The 16643-nt window shown below is 37.3% G+C and overlaps 8 protein-coding genes and 1 non-coding gene across 9 annotated transcripts in view; 4 read left to right on the top strand and 5 right to left on the bottom strand.

Annotated features, from left to right (window-relative positions):
• Nucleotides 1-596, bottom strand: part of CBG04547 — a gene marked incomplete at both ends in the record, with an annotated part of 1277 nt that extends 681 nt beyond the window's left edge. Inside the window, 2 exons of the mRNA XM_002637718.1 lie at nt 330-415; nt 468-596. Of these exons, the coding sequence (XP_002637764.1) occupies nt 330-415; nt 468-596 (215 nt within the window). The remainder of the gene's footprint in view (nt 1-329; nt 416-467) is intronic.
• A 3681-nt stretch (nt 597-4277) lies between these two features.
• On the bottom strand, nt 4278-4791 carry CBG04546 (the record flags this gene model as incomplete). The annotated part of the gene is made up of 2 exons (XM_002637717.1): nt 4278-4412; nt 4543-4791. The coding sequence occupies 2 exons, from the start codon at nt 4789-4791 to the stop codon at nt 4278-4280; spliced, it is 384 nt and encodes a 127-aa protein (XP_002637763.1).
• A 1195-nt stretch (nt 4792-5986) lies between these two features.
• On the top strand, nt 5987-6409 carry CBG04545 (the record flags this gene model as incomplete). The annotated part of the gene is made up of 2 exons (XM_045238100.1): nt 5987-6089; nt 6261-6409. 2 exons carry the CDS (start codon nt 5987-5989, stop codon nt 6407-6409), a joined length of 252 nt encoding a protein of 83 aa, XP_045092707.1.
• A 287-nt stretch (nt 6410-6696) lies between these two features.
• Cbr-mpst-3 lies at nt 6697-7443 on the bottom strand (the record flags this gene model as incomplete). Its single annotated transcript, XM_045238099.1, has 4 exons — nt 6697-6756; nt 6802-7019; nt 7064-7322; nt 7405-7443. The coding sequence occupies 4 exons, from the start codon at nt 7441-7443 to the stop codon at nt 6697-6699; spliced, it is 576 nt and encodes a 191-aa protein (XP_045092706.1).
• A 200-nt stretch (nt 7444-7643) lies between these two features.
• Nucleotides 7644-8429, top strand: CBG04543 (the record flags this gene model as incomplete). The annotated part of the gene is made up of 1 exon (XM_002637714.1): nt 7644-8429. One exon carries the CDS (start codon nt 7644-7646, stop codon nt 8427-8429), a length of 786 nt encoding a protein of 261 aa, XP_002637760.1.
• A 68-nt stretch (nt 8430-8497) lies between these two features.
• CBG04542 lies at nt 8498-8854 on the bottom strand (the record flags this gene model as incomplete). The annotated part of the gene is made up of 2 exons (XM_002637713.1): nt 8498-8758; nt 8804-8854. 2 exons carry the CDS (start codon nt 8852-8854, stop codon nt 8498-8500), a joined length of 312 nt encoding a protein of 103 aa, XP_002637759.1.
• An 852-nt stretch (nt 8855-9706) lies between these two features.
• Nucleotides 9707-10925, bottom strand: CBG04541 (the record flags this gene model as incomplete). Its single annotated transcript, XM_045238098.1, has 7 exons — nt 9707-9820; nt 9867-9968; nt 10015-10125; nt 10216-10548; nt 10595-10690; nt 10735-10835; nt 10883-10925. 7 exons carry the CDS (start codon nt 10923-10925, stop codon nt 9707-9709), a joined length of 900 nt encoding a protein of 299 aa, XP_045092705.1.
• Nucleotides 10926-13155: 2230 nt separating this feature from the next.
• CBG04540 lies at nt 13156-13719 on the top strand (the record flags this gene model as incomplete). Its single annotated transcript, XM_002637711.1, has 3 exons — nt 13156-13239; nt 13436-13559; nt 13607-13719. 3 exons carry the CDS (start codon nt 13156-13158, stop codon nt 13717-13719), a joined length of 321 nt encoding a protein of 106 aa, XP_002637757.1.
• On the top strand, nt 13329-13401 carry CBG28311. Its single transcript has one exon. It is a non-coding gene (tRNA).
• Nucleotides 13720-16643: the final 2924 nt, after the last annotated feature.

Genomic DNA, 16643 nt, shown 5'->3' with positions numbered 1-16643 from the left:
AGTACAAAAACGGACAAAAAGGAGGTGTGCTTCAGAAATCAGCAATAGCTGAAAAACTGGGAATTTTCAAAAAATTGTGCGAATACAAAGTTTTCAATCTAGGTCTGTTTTACATCCTCCAAAATTTTCAATTCGGAAACTTGATAGCCGATCTCTAGACTTCTGGAAATGGCGAAAAATTAAATGGTACTGTTGTTAGATTTCTAGAAATGAAAGGTAAAAGTCTCTTATTCCAAGGATCTGGAACATTTCAGGAATCACTTAATACACATCCACTAAACAAATTATTCCGATCTAATCCCTGAAACATTAATCCTTTCCCCCCGTACCGTTTCACGTCCAATGCCCAGTATATGCTGGCTGCTGAAGCTTTTCCCCAGATTTTTGTAGTCGTGCTTTTGCATGTCTCTTGTTCCTGAAAATCATAAATTTTATTTTTTTGAATTAAATCTCAGTTAGTTTCTCACCTCAAACCAGAGTGTGGTGATTGCTTCCAATGATACTGACTTGGTCTTTTTGGTTGGGAAATGATAATTTTTCACAAAAAGAGTGAACTGTCCAAGTCGGACGTATTCGTCTTCGTACAGGATTGACATATTGTTTTGCAGAAGACTGAACTGAAAATAAGAAAAAAAATTAAAGAATAATAGAAAAAAAGAAGTGGGCGGGGTGTTCAAACGAAAACAATCGAGATAGTATCAAAAAAGGAATTAGATAGGTTATAAGAAGAAGAAAAAAGGAAGAATAACAATTGATAGACAGTGAAAATATGTTTTTCTAGCTATATAATCCCATTGGGGGAGATAGATTCTGTTTTTTTTTCTTCCGAAGAAATAGGACATGTGAGGTCTTCGGGAAGCTCAGTGGGAAATAAAAATATAAGGAATATATAAAAGTTTTTGATAAATCTTCGAGGAATCCCGAGATAGGATGAATTAGAGAGTTAGAGATGGAGCAAATGCGTCAATGATAAGGGAGAGAGGGTGAGAATTAAAACAAATTAGGAATCGAGAGAGGGAGGAGAAGGATAAGGATGATGATGTGATATGGATGGATGACTATGGGATTAGATATATGAACTAATCCAAGGAGAAACTTTTTGAGCTGGAAAAGGTTTACTATACGATTTATTGGGAATGATATTTAAGAAGACAATGAACAATACGAAATTTTTTAAAATCCAAATTTAGGATTTCAGAGCATCCAGAAACTTAGGAGCTGAATATTTGGGTAATATCGTTATCTTCTCGATTTTCAAGACTTCTCAAGAGTTTAGAAGAAAATTTACTATAGATGAATAGAGGTTCTACGCTTCGAATTATGGATAATTCACCTTATTTCGTCTAAGCCGACCCAGACAGTCAACTTTGAGCTAATTTATCTCGGCTCCTATGATAGTTATTTAAAAATTGACACCTGATAAAATATTGCCTATTTTATGTTAAATATTTTATTAGTTGACAACTTTTTTGTACCTTTACGAGAATTGAGATAATTGAGCTCAATTTTGTTAAAATACTTGCAATAAAATTACAAACATTTTATTAATGTACATATGCGCTCTAACGGGAACCCACCCAAACCGTCAACTTTGAGCTTAATTATCTCGATTCCTATTAGAGATATCAAAAAATTGTCAACCGACAAAATATTGGTTATCTTACGATAAACATTTTATCAGTTGACAATTTTTTGATATCTTTCACAGGAATCGAGATAATTGAGCTCAAATTAATCGGTTTGGTTGGGCTTTTTTTAAAGGTGGGGGGGGGGGGGGGGGCAGGAGATTTTTCGTAGTTTTTTTGTAGCTAGAGTATGCATTCTACCGTCACGGTGTACAACGCTTAATGTCACTCTGCGTACATCTGTCGTCCTCGCCTTTATGTATGCAAACGGGTATGCGTTTTCTCTTTGCACGCGTGGCTCAGTCGGTAGCGGCGCCGCACCCTCAATCATCGCCCTCACAAGTTCAACTCCTCGAGGGGCATCGTTGAACGGAATTTCGAGAACATTATTTTTTTCATGTCCCCCCACCTTTAAATACGGTAACATGTCTTGTCTTTACTAATTCTCAAATTATCCAAAACAAATGAATTTTTGTTTACCAACTTTTGCAAACATAGACTCATCGAAGTGAATCTAGAATAAGTCAGCTTCTTATATTTATAGAAACAACTTTTTTAGGAACGCATCATCTGAAAATTTTTGATTAATGCGGAAGAAGTTCAGCATTTCAGAAATTTCCAGAATTCGGTTCGAATGATTCGATTGGATTCGTTTCGCGCGTCAAACCGAGCAAAAGAGCTGGATGCATTTCCGCCTCAGACCGGATATCTGATTAGCAAGAAAAAAACTTCTTTTAAATGTTATCACTTTTCTGGAATGGACTACGGTAGTTGTTATTTTGCACACAATTTAAAGTTTTGTTATCGAAAAATAGACTAACAAGTGAGTCAGAGAACTGATTCGATAGGTATTGTGCCAGGAAGAAAAATGGACAATTTAAATAGAAGAGATGGGTCTCTGAAGATGTAAATACGTGAGCAAGCCATTCGGGGGAGGAGCGAGAAGAAGATTGAGGGTGGATTTAGATTGGAAAATAAGACAAAAATAGATTCAAATGAGACATCTTCGAGAAATATACGGACAACTTTTGAATAATTTTGTGGAGGAAAACTTGGAATTTAGGAATATAAATCTAGATGACGTCGATTGAGGAAGTACGGAAATAGAAGGAGATTAGCGTAACTCCCAGTGAGTTCTTATTTGTGATTTTTCAACTTTTTAGTCTTGGATATTCAGAGCAACCTTTAATTCAAAAAAATTGAAAATTAATTCCGCCAGTCAAGTTTGAGCTAAATTATCTCGATCCCTATAAAAGATATCAAAAAGTAACCAACTGATGAATTATTTATCATAAAATCACCAATTTATCAGTTGATAAATTTTTGAAATCTTTTAAAGGGGCCGAGATAATTGAGCTCAAAGGTGACGGTTTAAGTGGGCTTCTATTAGAAAATATACGGTAAATATGGAAACGGAAATAGCATATTTTTTGGTCCGAACCGGTCCTGAGCTAGGGGCAAGGCTTGGGACATCTTTTTTCATTGAAAGGTTTCAACATTGTTGATTATTTTCTCAAAAAAATTATCGAATTCTCGAAAAATCTTCCGAAAAAATCTGTTTCTGTACAAACAGCGGCCAGGCCTGGCCCGCTAAAATTATGGAAAATAGTAATTGAATTTTTATAAAATCAAATTTCGGAAAAAAATTATTGAAGGTTCCTCTTTTCGAACGCTTTTATGAGGTTTCCAGTTCGTTTTATTACTAGTTTTCTATTTTTTTAAAAGAAAAATTTCGAACTCGAACTGATTCTTGAAGGTCTTCAGAAAACGAACATTTATTTATCCTTATTTGACGCTTTCATAAAAATATCATAACACAAAAAATAGGATTGAGAAAAATTCCAAATATTTTTTACTGGATCAAAAATCAAGGAGTGTAAGAGCCAATAACAGTGAGCCTCACTATCAGGCTCAAGACTGAAAAATGAACTAAAGTTCTTCAAGCTATGAGTAGTAGGATCTATACATCCTCATCTTCTCTTTTATATTTATTATGAAAATTCCCTCCTTCCTACTTTCGTCATCGGTAATGCTCTCTATTCATCTTGATCTGAATAGGCTGTACAACTATGACATCAATGTCCTACTTTCATCTGAAATAATCCACTCTGACCCCAAGGAGTGAAGACGCATGTCTAGGATAACAGAGGATAATCAGAATCTTCTCGAAGGATCGTACGATTATATCGAACTGCTGGTGTCAGAAGCGGCTTAGGCTATTCTGGGAAACCGACGGTTCTGTTGATTTTTTCATGATGCTTTGTGATGTAAGAGGAAGTTTATCAGGGTGGAGTCGTATAGTGAGCTATAAACAGGGAAGCCAATTGTTCTAGACAGTACTGTGGGGACAATTTCCCATAAGGTTTTTTTTATTTCTTAAAATAAATGTATCATGTCTGGTCAACAGGAAGTGTGAATAACTGAACAGAATTTTGAAGTTTCGAAGTTCCGAAATTTCAGAATCTCAAAAACTCAGAATTCCCGAACCACACAAGTTCGAATGTTTAGATTTTCCGATCTTTCAAATTTTCACAACTCCAGAATTGCAGGGTTTCAGAATCTCAGGGTCGCATATATCCATAATTGTAGAAGTTTGTGGGACAAATGAAACAAGTAAGCATCAGAAAAAAATTTATTTTGACCGATTAATGTCTATGGGTTGTACTCGATTGGGAGGTTCTTACGACGGACCATTCCGTCTCCCTGGAACCATTCACGACGGAACTGCTTTGCGGCGCCGTCTGGGGTGTTGGTCCATTCGATGGTGATACGGTCGTTGTTGGTGTCCTGGAAATTATCTTTATGAAAAATGAATTTGAAGATAAGGAAAAAGGATAAAGGAAAATGAGACTGATGGGGAAAAGGGGGGGGGGGGGGGAAAGCGGGAAAATGAAAAAAGTCGAAATCTGAAACCAACCTCTTGTCCGAAGGCAAAAGCATCACAAGACACGGCCAAAAGCACAGCCTCCTTTGGGTCGAGAACTCCACATGGTGGGTCAACTCCGAGTCTCTTCATGTTGGTTGTCTTGATTCCATATCCGATGCGACGAGCAGAGGAGTTGATCACCTTGATGTGGTAGGTGTGCTTGTCATCATACGGAGCGTTGAAGACGATTTTGGCGTTTGGTTGGGTCTGGATGTCTCCTGGTGGGACGGATTGAGCCATGGAGATCTGTAGAAGGAGTCGTTAGAACTCAGTGAAGATTATGGATATTTCGACTGCTTTTATACAGATTTCTTATCAGTGCTCTAGATCTCTCCTTCATATTTTAAGGAGATAAGAATAAAGTTTACGTCTAAATTTTGAAACTATGAAAAACGTAAATCTTAGTCATGTGTGAGACGACTTTTTTAGACTGTAGTTTACAACAATCTTTGAAAATCTCAAAATTTTCAAATTTCTGATCTTTCAATTTCCAAATATCAAAATTTTTGAATTTTTCGAAACCAATTTTCTGAGATTTTGATTTTTCTTAAGTTCTGAACTTTCTGAATCTCCAAAAATTTGATAACTTCCGAATTTACAAAATCTAGGTTGCTGAAATTCTGATTTATCGAAACAAATTACTCAATTACTGAATTTTCGAATTGACAACTTACCAAAAGTTAACTTTTGAGTTTCCGAATTTTAGAATGTTCAAAATTCAAAATCTCTGGAGTTTCTAAATTTTGAATGTCTGAAAAAATGTTTCGAGAATTGGGGAATTTAAGAACTTGAAACCCTTAGAGTTCCTGAATATTTGAAACTATGCATTTGAAGCACCGTATTTCCTCTAATAGAGCCCACACGAGATGATTCAAAAAATTGAAGCTCCATGGGCTTCTATTAGAGAAAAGGGCGGTAATTCAAATTCCAGAATTTTTGGAACTGTGATTTTAGAACTTGACAATTTCTCAATTTCTGAATCTTCTAATTTCTAAATTTAGGAATTTCAGAATTCTTGAATTTCGAATTTTGAGATCTTGAAATCTCGGAATTTTGGAATTTAGAACATGGAATTACTACAGTCACAAAAAGCCTTCTCTCACATGACTTGTCTTAAGATATACGTTTTTCAAAGTTTCAAAATTTCAACGTGAACTTTACGTTTATCTTTCCAATATCTGAAGGAGAGATCTAGAGCACTCATAAGAAATCTGTATAAAAGCAGTCGAAATCTGCATAATCTTCACTGAGTTCTAACGACTCCTTCTACAGATGGCCATGGCTCAATCCGTCCCACCAGGAGACATTCAGACCCAACCAAACGCCAAAATCGTCTTCAACGCTCCGTATGATGACAAGCACACCAATCACATCGATGTAACTGGTGATCAACTCCTCTGCTCGTCGCATCGGATATGGAATCAAGACAACCAACATGAAGAGACTCGGAGTTGACCCACCATGTGGAGTTCTCGACCCAAAGGAGGCTGTGCTTCTCGCTGTCTCCTGCGATGCTTTCGCTTTCGGACAAGAGGTTGGTTTTAGAAGTCTTGTTTAATTTACTCCTTCTCATTTTCCCCCTTTCCCCCCTTTTTCCCCTTCAGTCTCATTTCCCTTTATTCTTTTCTTTTTTCCTTCTTCGTTTTTCTTTATTTTCGAATTAATTTTTCCTTCCAATTTTTTTATCTGCATAATCGTTATCGTTCCAGGACACCAACAACGACTGTATCCAACACTCCAGACGGCGCCGCCAAGCAATTCCGTCGTGAATGGTTCCAGGGAGACGGAATGGTCCGTCGCAAGAACCTCCCAATCGAGTACAACCCATAACTCTGGTGCATCCTCTTTTCCGATATGAAATTTTATTTGGTTCTGATTTTTTTGTCTTTGTTTTTTGTACGCATAGAAAAAACATCACAATATAAACGACATAAACAGGACAATTGCAAGAGGAAGCAATAATTATGACTACTGTTAACAGTGTTTTAGGGACTCAATTTTTGAACGACTACCAAAATCAAAAACACGTTGTGCTTTTTTAAGAAACCGTTTTGTAAATCTTATAGAAAGGACATGTTCATTTACAAATATAAAATAGAAAATACACAATTCGCAGTTATCATCAGAATTTCCAATTTAAAAGTTTTACTTTCCAGTGGCATTGACAAGTTCCGGTGCACGATAAGCCAACTCTGTCATGCTTCCCTGAAAACGAAATTTTGCTTTTTCTCTAAATAACTAGACGGTCACATTGTATAGTTTCGCTTTGATTCCACTTCTCTCTAATGCTGTAAAAATGACAGATGCCTGGATTCCAGTGTTGCATGCCACGTAGATTTGATTTCCAGCTGTCAATCCGAGCTTAGCGATCTTCGCATCCACTTCTTCTTGACTCAAAAAACCATTTGGACCGATAACGTCAGCCATTGGGAAGTTGATAGCTCCAGTTACATGGGATCCCTTCGCTTCTGAAAAGATCAAATGAAAAGCATGACATTAAAAAATCCCTTACTTGTTCCTGGGTATGTGGCAGAGAGAGGATCTTGTCCAGTGAATTGAGATGGGATTCTGGCGTCTATGTAATCAGCGTGTTTCTCGGCAAGATGGTTGAATGGAATATCTTCAAAGTTGGCCAAGATTTCAGAATTCAATGATCGGATGTCAACATTTCCGAGTTGGGGCTTCACGGTTTCTTGATTCGTTGAACCTCCAGCAGCCTTCCAAGCATCTAAACCTCCGTTAAGAAGAGTCACATTTGTGAATCCGTAGACCTGAAATAGTAAAATTGAAAACTTTTGACACTGGACTATAAGAGTCAAAATAACAAGAGATGACTATCCTAAATAAACAAACAGTTATAGTTTTAATGATTTCCAGAAAAAAAAGAATCATTGACTTCCATAAATCCAAAATTGTCACTGTTCTACTCTCTTCTTTTCTCTTGTTCTCTCCAAAAGTTCACAAACATTTTTTCGGGTGACTAACCACTTTTTGGATTTGCAAACATTACTGAAAAAGATCACCATCATACATTTTGCTATATAATGTTCATGGTTTCAATTGAAAATACATCAATTACTATTCATTTCCATATGATTTCTACTAAACTGGCTGTTATTTTCTTAATCTTGGGATATTCGTTGGCTGCTCCAGCTAACAAACAAGAAAGAAGAACTTCTACAACAACCAGTGCGATTGGAAATGGAAGAAACGAATTCAATAGAAACTCGAACAGTCAGATGGGATCCGGCTATGGAGGCCAAAACGGGGACAGAAACTCCAGAAACAAGAGAGCATCTGAATCAAACGGATTCGGTGGACAGAATGCTCAAGTTAGCCAAAATGAGTTTAGTAGATCTCAAGGGTCAATCTCAAACGAACAAATGGAATCTGGTGCCGATGCACAGAACAACCAAAATGGCTTCGGAGGATTCAGGCAGACCACAGAAAGCGCACAACGTGGATTTGATTCAAATAACAAAAGGGGCAGAAACAAGAACTTCAGAAGCAAAAGAGCATCTGAGACAATGGGCTTCGGTGGACGGAACGGTCAGGGAAGCCAAAATGGATTCAGTGGATTTCGAGGATCCAGCTCAAGCGATCAGATGAGTTCTGGATTTGGTGGACAGAGTGGTCAATCAGGATTCAGTGGACAATCTGGATCAAGTGGATTTGGCCAAAATGGTTTCAGTGGTCAAAGTGGATTTGGTGGAACTAGCTCAAGCGGTCAAATGGAATCAGGATTTGGAGGATCAAGCTCAAACAATCAAGGAACATCTGGTCAAACAGGAATGTTTGGACGAAATCAGGGATTCGGTGGACAAGGAAGCTTCTCCTCAAACAGTGGACTCGGGCAAAATGGATACAGTGGAAGATAAATGATAATCTTAAAATCCCCTTGTATGATTCTCTTAATGTTTTTTTGCGAACGAAACGAATAAAATTTTCATACCTTAAAAGTCCAATAAGCTCTTGAAGCAAACATCATCCCAGACGCAGCTCCTCTGCTGTAGATGACCACTTGATCATTGTTATTCACTCCCAACAGACGAATGTATTTTTGGAAAACTTCTGGTGGATAGAGGTCAAATTTGATGTATTCTGACTTGAAGTAAGCGTAATCAAACGAATAATGGGCGGCTCCAGGGATGTGTTCTGTTGCGTAGGCATCTGCAGGCATCCACGTGGCGTCGATGACTCTGACTTTCTGGAACGAGTCCTATTTTTTAGAAATCTTCACTGGAAGGCTCACATTCAGATTCTGGAGCAACCATTGCGGTGTTACTAAATTATTGGTGCTCATGGCTCTGAAATCGGGAGACAATAGTTGAGAATTGGCAGATTGTGGTTGGTTAATCAACAGAATAATAACAAAGACAAGAGTTAGTGTACACGGAGAAGAAAAAGAAGGCACACACCTTTTGAATACACTTATCATGATTCGTGTTGGGGTGGAAAATTAAGAGAGAGGTGAAGAACCGGGAAACTGCCGATTTTCTGAGTGATTCGACGAAATTTATAGACATTTTCAACCATATTCTGCTGATAAGACTCACGTAGTTTCAAAGCGAAGTTACAAATACTTTTTCAACCTCGATTTCTTTTTTCTTTCGCAGATGAGAGAAATGGCTAGAGACACGTTCGAATGGAAGGTAAAATAGAGAGAATGGGGAAGAGTGAGACATAGACAGACAACGAAATTAGAGATGATTGATGATGAAGAGACGATAGAGAACACGAGAGCAATTTGGTCATGGATGGGGTATTATTGGGAGAAGGGGAAAGGTCTTTTTTGGAAAGAGAGTTGGTGTATGGTGCTAATGAATTGACTAATTCTCTATAGATAAGGAAATTTCTTGAAAAGTTTCATAAACTTTTATAAGAAATTTGATAAACTTCTGATGAACTTCTGATCCTTATTTTTCTGAACAATAATTCCACAGGATTCGAACTGATGTGGTATGCGGATACGCTCTAATGAGAAGAGGTGTGGACGAATTTTAGGGGGAAACGAGAACAAAAAATAGTGGGAGCGAGAGAATACAATATCAGTGAAATACAGTAAGAAACAATTTGTTCTCAATAAATTCGATGTTCAGAAATTAAGTTTTTAGCAAAACGATTCATTAAACGCAAATACAAAAAATCTATCAGTTCAATGCAATGGTTTCTCTTTTGTCGGAGAAACAGCCGGCGAAAGTTCAGTGAGCTCATCGATGAAACGATTGATGTCCTTGTTAATTGGATCTCTCTTACTTCCTCTTTTGCGCTGAAATAAGGAAAATTTTAAAATAATTTCGGAACACAAAATTTACAGAAATGTAATCGAGAACAATTGCATAGATTCCAGCATATTGGGTGAAGGATTCAATGGCACTTGGACGTTGCTGCTTGATGTCTGCCATTATTTCGCAAATCTAAAACTTCGAAATCTACAAAAAGTAAAATCTCCTGTGAGATTACATTTGGTTCCATTCCGCTGTTAAGCTGACTGATGGCGTAGAGAGCTCCGATAAAAGTACACGCACGGCCACAACCAAAAACACTAACCACACAGACGTTTGCGTTTTGGATCTGAACTCATTCATTTTTCAATTTTGACCTAAAACTTGATATATACCTGTTTTTCTGAAAGAAACTGATGAATCATTTTGATAATTGGACGAGTTTTGGACGGTTGTTGAGAGTGTTGCCAGAGAGATGGTGTACTTGACACATAACAGAATCTGAATTTCCTTCAAGAAGAACCTCGATTGTGTACTCTTTTGGATCTCCTGCCACGTCGGCTCTCCGATTGTTGATGAACATTTTTCCAACGTATTCATATGTACCGTAGTCTTCTTTAAATAACGAGGTCGGAGTATTTTTCAACGCCTTCTCAGGAACCATTAAATAAACAAGAGTGATCTGTTCTTGGTAGATCATATGCCAGAAATCTTCCACAAAACTCTCATTCTCAAATTGCGGTAGTTGAGCGACAATCAATTTGTGTTTGAACTGAAAACGCTTGGTTTTTGAGCTATTCAAATCTGTATTTTGTTACCGATTTCATATGGATATGGCTGGCATTAATGTAATTGACATCGTCATGTCCTGGGCGGTTCAGCTTCACACGATTGTCGTCGTAGATTTTTGGGGACTGAAAAAATGAATTAGTTGGATAGATGTCAATTGTTAGGGTACCCCATCACGATTTCTCTGTTTGTTAGCATCAAATGCTTCAGTTGATTTGTTGGAAGTCAGAGAGTCGAGAAAGGTGTACTCCTCTCGGATTTTGAGGATGTCTAAATTCAAATTATTTTATTATCAGTAATATCCCACAGAACTTTACCGTTATGAGTGTTGAAAAAGTTCAGAGCCGCTTCCATTCCCATCCAAGACTTTGTCCTTGGTTTGGGCACTGCATGAAATTCAGTTTTTTCATCATCTTCTGCTTTCGTATCAACATTTTCTCTCGATCCTTCTTTTTTCATTTCTTTCTTTTTTTCCTTCCTCTCTTCTTTACTTTCTTCTTTCTTTTCTTCTTTTTTATCCTCTCTTTTGTCCACTAATTTCTTCTATTCTTTTTTCTTTTCTTCCAACATCATCTTCATTTTCAGCTTCTCTTCCGCTTCTCTCATCTCTTCTCTCCTTATTCCAGCCATCAAATCAGTCGACGATGGTGTCCCGACGTCTTCTTCCAAATCAATCGACCTGTTAACGATTTCCATCCGACTTTTCGAATCAGCTTCTCGAGAATGGCTGCTTCTGCTTGTGTTCATTTCCTTCTAAAAATGAATATCCAGATTTTAATTATTAATTTTTCAGTTACCGAATTAGTCTTCTGTGTTCTACTGCAAATACTCTTATTTCTGTCGGACGATCTCTTCCGATTTCTCATTTTCGATTTGAGAAATCTCGAAGGGAAATCCCATTTTGATCGTCTGAAAATTCTACCATAGATTCATAGAATTCTAGTTTCCAACTCACTCCGAATTCTTGGACGTCGTGGTTTTCTTCTTTCCGTCATGACTCTCACGACTTCTTTGACGCAACGTCTTCTTGACTCTCAGAAACAATGAAGGCGATTTACGGGCGGAACTTTTTTCTCTTCGCTCATTTTTATCTTTTCTTTGACTCGAAATTGACTTTTTTGTGCTGTCGAGATTCCTTGCTTTTTCCAATAAACGACAAAATTGTGAAATGGGCGCTTCGAGGGGCCTGTGAGCTTCTGGATGTTATCACTTCTTTGCAGGTTGTATAGGTTAAGCGTTGGCAGTGTTGTCTGCATATTTCAAGTGTGATAGGTCACGTCATTTGGAATTCTTTCAGTCACAACATTTAAAAAAAACTAAAAGCAATCGGGATCAGCTGGCAGATGTGTGGAAATGAATATAGTCAACTTTGAGGTCATTTATCTGGATTCCTGTAAACGATATCAAAATTTTGTCAACTGATAAAATATTTTTGATATTATGATAAGTAATTTATTAGTTGACACATTTTTTCTGTTCGTTTAGGAATCGAGATAATTGAGCTCAAAGTTTCTCTTGTAAGTGGGCTTCTATTAGAAGAAGAACTGTTTATCAACTTAATTGAACTTGTGGTCATGATTTTTGCCCGGTCAGGAATTTAATGAAATTATAAGTTGTCATATTCGCTGAAAAACGTGATCTTTTGAACTGGATACAAGACGAACATCTAATTTTAACAATTTAAACCTTGTGATGTTTTCAAATGTTTTTCCATGGAAAACATGAAACCCAATTGATGAGATCTGACGAATTTGACAATATTTATTTAATTAAATATTGTTTTCTCCAGATTTTCCTAACCATTTCATACAGTTTAACCTTTAAAAAGAAAGGAAATAATTCTTTATGTTCCCAGCCGCCCACATGGGAACCGTGACTTGGTTCCCAGACGGCAAAGATGCATAAATAGAAGACTCCGGGTTAAAAATTCGTAACATTCTGAATCTTATAGTCAGACCTATCCAAAGTTTGTTTCTGATTTAGTCCAATTACACTACCGCCTGACTATCCATTATTAGTTCACATTAAAATGTCATCCACAGGTCACTCGTTATCCTCCCCTCTCCTCCGCTAGACTATATCCAGTTTCTGACGTTCCTATTCAAAACCGGAACGCTCTTTTTTTCCCACCCAGCTATATCACAAATCCACACGAGAAAGTGACCAAGTCACTTTCCATTTTTTTTGCCAGAAGATGATCACACATTGCAAATGTAGTGTCCATTCAACCAACAATCTCTTCTCTTTTTTCCCGATCACAACCTCCACTATTATTTTTTGTTCTTCTTCTTTTTTTCTCAATGTTATTGATATCTCTATTTTGTTTTCTTCTCGTTTTCTTTTCTTCTCCTGAAAACAACAACAAAATATAGCCGGAATCGGCGAGCGAAATAGGAGAAAGTGACCGTCGATCTTCTGAAATTCTGAAATTGAACATCTGAATTCGGTCAGCAAGGTGCGCGTATAAAAGTGTTTACTAATCGTATCAAAAATGACACTGTCTTCAATTTCTGATTAGAACCAAATTTCTCTTTTTTAACGAAAATTTCTTACCTATTCCCAAAAAGTTAACTTGAATTTCAGATCCGAAATGAACTCGATCATCTCCACACTGACATTTCTAGCACTCATTCTGGCCATCTATTCCATGCCCGATCCACCTTCGTTTCCTATTGTAAGTATTGCGGCGAGGAAACGCCTATCTCTTTTTGTTCATCAATTTCCTTTCCCTCGTTTTCTCCTAGAGAAACATGGAGTGTGTCGGCCTCAATAGCTCAGTTGGGAGAGCGTTAGACTGAAGATCTAAAGGTCACCAGTTCGATCCTGGTTTGGGGCAATCCTTTTTTCATAATTTCCTTTTACTATTACAGAAAGAAATTTGCGCTGCATACGGTGAAAAATGTGTGAACAAACTGAACAGAAGGGACTGCCCGCAGAGAATTGTGGAATGCGAGAAGTATGCAAACCAAGGAGTTAGAACAACATGGTCTTTCTGTGAGTTTAATTTTATTCTGGTAGATATTGAATGAACGAAATTTGAGGCATGTTCTCCAACAACTACGATCTTTCCGCATGTCATCAGAGGTCACAAATCGACTTCCAAATCATTCAGTCATGGATCAGCAAGGATCAATTCAAGTACCTTCCAGAATAATTGAAACGTTTTCATCTACGAAAATCAGAGAAAAGGGAAAAAAGCTCTCGAGTTTCCGTCGCCTCTATTAATTACTTTAATAAATTTTTGAATCTGAAAGCATTCATTCAATGTTGATAGAAAGATGTTGTTTCAGGTTTACCAAACTCATCTTCGGAGTACATGATACGAACAATCGGAGTACAAAAATTAGATTTTTAGTTCGGTCAGCATATTTTCATGAGGAGGCCGTGGCTGTCCAACAACGAGAACTACCGTAACCTACAAATATTGTCGTCATTTTCCCCCAGCTGACAAAATTTTAGACAATAAATTCGGTAAATAAAAATACTTTTAGGTTACGGTAGTTGTCATTGTGGGACTTTCTTCCATGGCTACCGACATTTCTCTTCCACAGCTCCGATGTTTCGTACCAGAATAATGTGAATTACATTATTAATATTTTAGTTTTTGTATTTCTCTTGGTTTCTATCAGTTTAGTTGTGGTGTTTTCGAAAATCGAAAAAAATCTCTGTTTGGATCTAAACTTTAGACCTCTGAAAATATTTTTAAGTTCTGAAATTTTTAGAGTTAACAAGAGATTTCAGCAAATGAACTTTTCTAACTCGAAAGTCGGGAGTCGGAATTCCTGAAATATCTGGAATGGACTTGAACTATTTTGAGGAATCGTCACCAATGCTCCAATGTTTCAAGTAAATATTAAAAAGTTTTGTCCTGTACTGTGTTTTTTCTGCAATTCTGTCAAGCGAAAATGTCTTTATGATATCTCCATGTATTTTAGGAAACTGGGGTTTTTCAAAACTCAGGTTAAAGAACTCAGATTCGGTTTGCTATTAAATCATCTCAACAGTTGTAAAACAGGGGTTGTTGTAGAAAAATGGACACTAATGTTTTCCAGACCTGGAAACTTTTAAGCTCGTTGAAGAATCATGTTAACGGAAACCTTTCCGAGTCCCTCGAGGAACTTATCGATTTCTTTTCTTCTCGGGTCAATGGCAACTTCTGGCCGGAGATTGGTCAGATTCCGGATAAGACCGCTACTGAAGCGGACCAAACTACGACAAACTTATGACAAAGTTCCGACCTAGTAGTATTTCAACTTTTGGCTTCCGACCAAAATTTCCGACCAGAACCTGGTAATATTCGTCCTTAAAACAAGTCCTCTTCAACTTCTGACCAGAATTTACAAGCCGACAGCCGAGTTCCATAACCTCAAGGAGTAAACTTTATATTTATTGATCATAGTTTTTTTTCGGTCAATCTGAAGCACATAAGGGATTCTGGCATTCCCATGAACCAAAATTCCATATCGTTCCCATAACCATAAGACATCACTTTTTCAATATTTTTTGCTGCATGGGAATTTCTCGAAAAAACAAGCAGCATAAAATCATTTTTGAACGTAACTTTTTCCTCTGCAACATGCATTTATCACCAGCCCGGCGCCTATCATATTATCACTTCCCGATCAACACGTCTTCCGATCATTTATCCGTTTTTCCGTATCACTTTCTATGCCATTCATAGTTATCCGATGCTATTCGTCCACTAAATATTGTTTACTGATTCCTCTTTCGTGACTTCTACTACTTGAAAATTGGAGCTCATTTCGAATGAAGAATAATGATGATGAGGAAGAACAATTGGTGCCAATTCACAGAAGATAATGTACGTTGTATTTGTTAAGTGAGAGAGTCAATTTGAAAATCGAGCAACAACAACAACAAATGGTCAAGATCAAAGGTTTAGGAACGGGTTACTGTAAATCGCGAGGAGTCAAATTTAAGCTGTTTTCGGGGTCAAATGTGAAACTTAAAAATGTTACGAAGTTTTCCTTTTGCTCTTAAAATTTCAGGACATGTCTATTTAGAACTACTTTCATTTTTATATTTGGAGAAGATACAAGGACCTAATTCGCTTATAGCTTCAAGAAACTATAGGCTTATAGGGTAACTTATAGACTATGTGTTACTAACTGTCGAGGAAGAATCTGGGTAGAAAAGTCCCAGCTAGGAAAATGAAGAGCTTTTCAAAGTTTTTAGAGTAATTCAAAATGACAAAAGCTTTAAACCGATCGTCTGAACCATTCTAAATCTTCACCCAAATTTTTCGAAGTGTTGGGTGTCTGTATTGAAGTTTTCTAGCCTCTTAAAAATTGAACAATTTATTATTCTGATACGGAACATCGGATATGTGAAACGCCGTTGCTCGAAGACCTCACAACGACAACTACCGTAGCCTAATAAATTTTGTTTTTAATCTTGATTTTCGCTATTAAAAGGTTAAAAAATAACATAAAATTCAACGAAAAGTGATGATAACGAGAAAATTTACTGTAGATTACTGTAGTTGTCGTTGTGGGGGCCTTCGGCCACGGCCACCGGCGTTTATCCTAAACAGCTTGGCTTTTTGTATCTATCATAAACATATTTGATAAAATAGAGTGTTTCTAGTTTTTTTGTCAGAAAAATTTCAGAAGGTACTACCAGGAAGTCCACAACTTAGATTGTTTTTGTCCTCCTGGTAAAAGTTTTGAAATTCAGAGCTTTCAGAAGTTCCTTCGAACTTTGGCATCTCCCGAAAATCACATGAACCCTGACTCATTTTTTACCACGTTCTTCTTGCATGCCCTATTATTTTTCCGCCTCCAACTGCTCACCTATCCCATCTACTCTTGGTTTTTGTTCATTTTTTCACCGATCTGTTTGCCAGTTGTCACCTCCTCATCCCATCCCCTCCATCTTCTTCTTTTTCTTTCATGCCTTCCTTCGTGCCAAGATTAATTGGCCTCACTTCATCAACCAATCTTTGGGGCACCGCCCATCTCTTCCACTCCGCACGCATCCCGTCCCATTTAAACCAGTCATTCTTTCATACTGAGCATTATCTTATCTCTTCTTTTTTTCATCTTCTTCTTTAAAAAT

This window comes from Caenorhabditis briggsae (assembly GCF_000004555.2).
Source record: "Caenorhabditis briggsae complete genome, chrV, whole genome shotgun sequence".
Taxonomy (NCBI): domain Eukaryota; kingdom Metazoa; phylum Nematoda; class Chromadorea; order Rhabditida; family Rhabditidae; genus Caenorhabditis; species Caenorhabditis briggsae.
The sequence above is the reverse complement of the archived record's forward strand: the minus strand, read 5'-3'. Positions and strand labels throughout refer to the sequence as shown.